Source organism: Geospiza fortis, unplaced genomic scaffold (assembly GCF_000277835.1).
Source record: "Geospiza fortis unplaced genomic scaffold, GeoFor_1.0 scaffold37, whole genome shotgun sequence".
In the NCBI taxonomy this organism is placed as follows: domain Eukaryota; kingdom Metazoa; phylum Chordata; class Aves; order Passeriformes; family Thraupidae; genus Geospiza; species Geospiza fortis.
This window is the reverse complement of record NW_005054449.1, coordinates 381,603-383,671: the sequence shown is the minus strand read 5'-3', so window position 1 is coordinate 383,671 and position 2,069 is coordinate 381,603. Positions and strand designations below refer to the sequence as shown.

Sequence of the window (2,069 nt, the reverse complement as noted above, 5' to 3'; positions counted from 1 at the left end):
GTGTATTTATATAATACAAAAGTATAAATATATTTTATTGTATAAACAATGTATTATTATATGTAATCTATAATCATATTAGGTAAATAATATAAACATATAATTATTGTTTCCATTTCGTTCCTGAGGCCTCTCAGCCTCTCAGGAGAAAAAGATCCCAACAAAAACATTTTTCATCAAATGCGTCCGTGACAAAAAAAAAAGGGGGGGAACAAAAAAACCCCATTGTGGACTCACCTTCACACACAATGCTGTGCTGGCATGGGAAGAAATGGATGAGCAAGGCCAGCTCTGAGCAGACCAGGCACTCGGAGGGCACGGCCACGCTGGACACGCTGAGGTTGGTCATGGTGTTGGGCGTGGTGTGCACGCGGCGAAGGCTGCAGGTGATGGTGGAGCTGTCAGAGGAAACCTGCCGATCCCTGGAAATGTCACAAACGTGAGCCACAAGCTCCTCCAGCAGTGGGGAACGTCAGATTAAGCCTTTTTCTGACTCAGAGATGGAGTACACTAAAAGGTGTTTTAAAAATTTTTCATTTCATCTTTCATTGTTCTATTTCTCTAAAGTATTAAATCTTTTTTTTTTTGGTAAGGTTATCCTTTAAAACTTGTTTCTAATTCAATGTCTGTTCTGTTCTATAACATTTCTAAATCAACATTTCTTACCTCAAAATTTACATACAGATGCATACTATGTGAACTTTCTGTTACATTTTAAGGATTTTCTACAAATCCATTTCTCCTGGAGCAGCTGCAGAGGGTCTCAGAGATTCTCCATCCCTCCTGCAGCATAGTTCCATTTCTCTAAAGTAATAAAAGTAATAAATCTTTTTTTTTTTGTAAAGTTATCCTTTAAAACTTGTTTCTAATTCAGTTTCTCTCTCAACAATTGTCTGTTCTATTCTATAACATTTCTAAATCAACATTTCTTACCTCAAAATTTACATACAGATGCATACTATGTGAACTTTCTCTTACGTTTTAAGAATTTTCTACAAATCCATTTCTCCCGCAGCAGCTGCAGAGACACCAGGGCTGGGGGAAATTCTGGTTTTCAAGGTTTCCTGAGGCTCACCTGAATTTCTGTGAGAAGTCTTTGATGATCTGGACAATCCTTCCATCTGTGATGAGGTCCAAAGGAGACTTTCCCCGATGATTTGCATAATTAATATCTGCTCCTTCTTGTGCTAAGTAGCAGGCAATGGCAGTCCCAACGTTCAGCTCCACGTTTCCCAGGAAGCCAGAAGCCTGCAGCTAAAAGGAATTGAGAAAAACATTCTCAAATATACTCCCAAGCTTCTGAGCTTCTGCTCTGATTTGCATCAAAATCTAAATAAAGTCTTAAACCTTGAAATTAAAACTTCTTGAAACTTTTTGAAAGCACACAGAGATTCTTCATGTAAATAATGGGTTCAAATTTTACATTTCAGGGCCAGGAGTGGCTCAGAGTGACCCTACCTGGTGCTGATCCCCACAACTCAGAGAAATGTGCATTTATTTCTCTGAAATGAAGACGCTGGAGGCCCTGAGTGACAGCCAAATTCAAGAGCCAAATTTTGATGTGCACGATCCCAAATAACTCAAAGTCAAGTCACATATTCCACTGACCTAAAGAGCCAGAGTGGGGCAGGCAGGGCAAGTAAAATTAGATGAGAAGGAATCTACAGCACTCGGAGATGGTGTTACTGTAATTAATACTGTAATTAATACTGTAATTAATACTGGGACAGCCATCATCTCCTGGGGGTTTGGTAGGAGCAGGATGGAAGAGAATGCACTGGGCTTTTCCAACAGGTAAAAAAGAGGAATGGGTGGTTGAACCTATTCTAATAATTTCAAGTATAATAGTAATAGTCAATAATGATAATGATGATAATAATAACAATAACAACAACAATAATAATGCAGTAATAAAAATAATAAAAAATTAAATAACAAAAATAAAAATAATAACAATAATAGCACAATAATAATGCAATAATAATAATAAAAATAAAGTAACAATAAAATAATATATTCATAATAATAAATAATAAATTAATTAAATATAATAAAACAATAATAATAAC

The 2,069-nt window shown here is 36.2% G+C and overlaps 1 protein-coding gene across 1 annotated transcript in view; it reads right to left on the bottom strand.

The window, feature by feature from the left end:
- MIB2 (mindbomb E3 ubiquitin protein ligase 2) overlaps window positions 1-2,069 on the bottom strand; it is a 43,945-nt gene that overhangs the window by 4,893 nt on the left and 36,983 nt on the right. Inside the window, 2 exon segments of the mRNA XM_031062510.1 lie at window positions 238-422; window positions 1,076-1,254. Of these exon segments, the coding sequence (XP_030918370.1) occupies window positions 238-422; window positions 1,076-1,254 (364 nt within the window).